This window comes from Volvox carteri (genome assembly GCF_000143455.1).
Source record: "Volvox carteri f. nagariensis unplaced genomic scaffold VOLCAscaffold_350, whole genome shotgun sequence".
Lineage (NCBI taxonomy): Eukaryota > Viridiplantae > Chlorophyta > Chlorophyceae > Chlamydomonadales > Volvocaceae > Volvox > Volvox carteri.
The window spans coordinates 10949-12207 of NW_003307880.1; the positions used below are offsets into that span (position 1 = coordinate 10949).

The following is a 1259-nucleotide window of genomic DNA, read 5'->3' on the forward strand; positions in this document are numbered from 1 at the left end:
GGGGTGATGCGACCTACCGTAAGGCGGAAATGTCTCGAGGTACGCCTGGAGAAGACTGCGCTCGGCGCTGGCAGTCGTACGTAGGCATCNCAAGATAACCATCAGCCAGCAGGATAGGAGCAAAACCAATCGCTCCGTCATCCTTACAGGAACCTGTGGCTATAGTACAGGGCATGGAGCAAGCGGGACGCCGTTGAGACCGGTGGGCACTGAGGCCGTGTGCATGAGCGTGCACGCTGCCATTCTGGAAAAGAGCGCAATACATAATATCAATTCGGTTAGGATGAAGGGTGCTAGCGTCTATTGTTGGCATGACAAGCTAAACTGTAGGTTTTCTGAGAGTAACGAAAGAAAACCAAGGTTTTCTGTGTATTTGCCGAGAGCGTACTCGGCAGTTCGTTGGTGGTACGGCGGGGCCGTACTGGTGAGAAAGTAGGGCAAGTCGCGGAGAGCGCGACGGAAAGAGCAATTTCGCGAGTTAATTTAGTCAGTACTGACAGGTTTCCACTGCGTCGTCTGCCAATTACACCGCCCCGAGGCAGATAACGCAGTCGGTAACCATGTTCCCGTTCCTCGGTTTAGAGGTCGCCCTAGTGGCAATGTTCGCGGGCATCGTTATGATGCCAGCTAAACGTAGAGTCGGTGACCAAGTGGTAGAGCTACAGAAGGTGCTTGCAGACTTACACGCGCAGTTGACCGCAATAGAACAAGCCGACGACTATCAGAAGGCCTCCTCCATGCTGGCCTCTGACCCTCTAGCACGTTTAAACAAGAAAAAATTTTCTACCGCGATGGGCCACGCTTGGGATACCTACGTCGCATTGAAGAGTCAAATGGCGAGTGTCAGCGCGCACATTGCTCAACTGGAGATGACCATGGAGCAGCCAGCTATGAAGGTTCTCGTCTCCGACAAGTCTGGTCGCGTCATGGAGCGCCCATTGAAGGACCTGGACTACGTCAACGATGGCTGGGTCAACAAGTCGGGCAAGGAGCACAAGGCGCTCAAGCGGGAGAACCGGGAGCTGAACCAAATCTACCATGCCCTTCAGAAGGTCAACCGCAACCTGGAGGACGAACGCGAGGCGCGCCGCGATGAGGCCCCACCGGAGCAGATTGAGGAGTTGGAGAAGGCAACTAACGACGCCATCACCGAGGGTGAGAACTTGCTCACGGACCTAAACACGCGGCTGCGCAAGGCGATGTTGGTGGGTTGGGAAACCGTTGAGTCGTTGGACCTCCCTGACTGCTGCAAGTCCGAG

The 1259-nt window shown here is 55.1% G+C and overlaps 1 protein-coding gene across 1 annotated transcript; it reads left to right on the forward strand.

The window, feature by feature from the left end:
- Positions 1 to 324: 324 nt before the first annotated feature.
- VOLCADRAFT_108674 (uncharacterized protein) lies at positions 325 to 1259 on the forward strand (the record flags this gene model as incomplete). The annotated part of the gene is made up of 1 exon (XM_002959544.1): positions 325 to 1259. A coding segment is annotated over exon 1 (699 nt), but the record flags the coding sequence as incomplete, so codon positions are not given.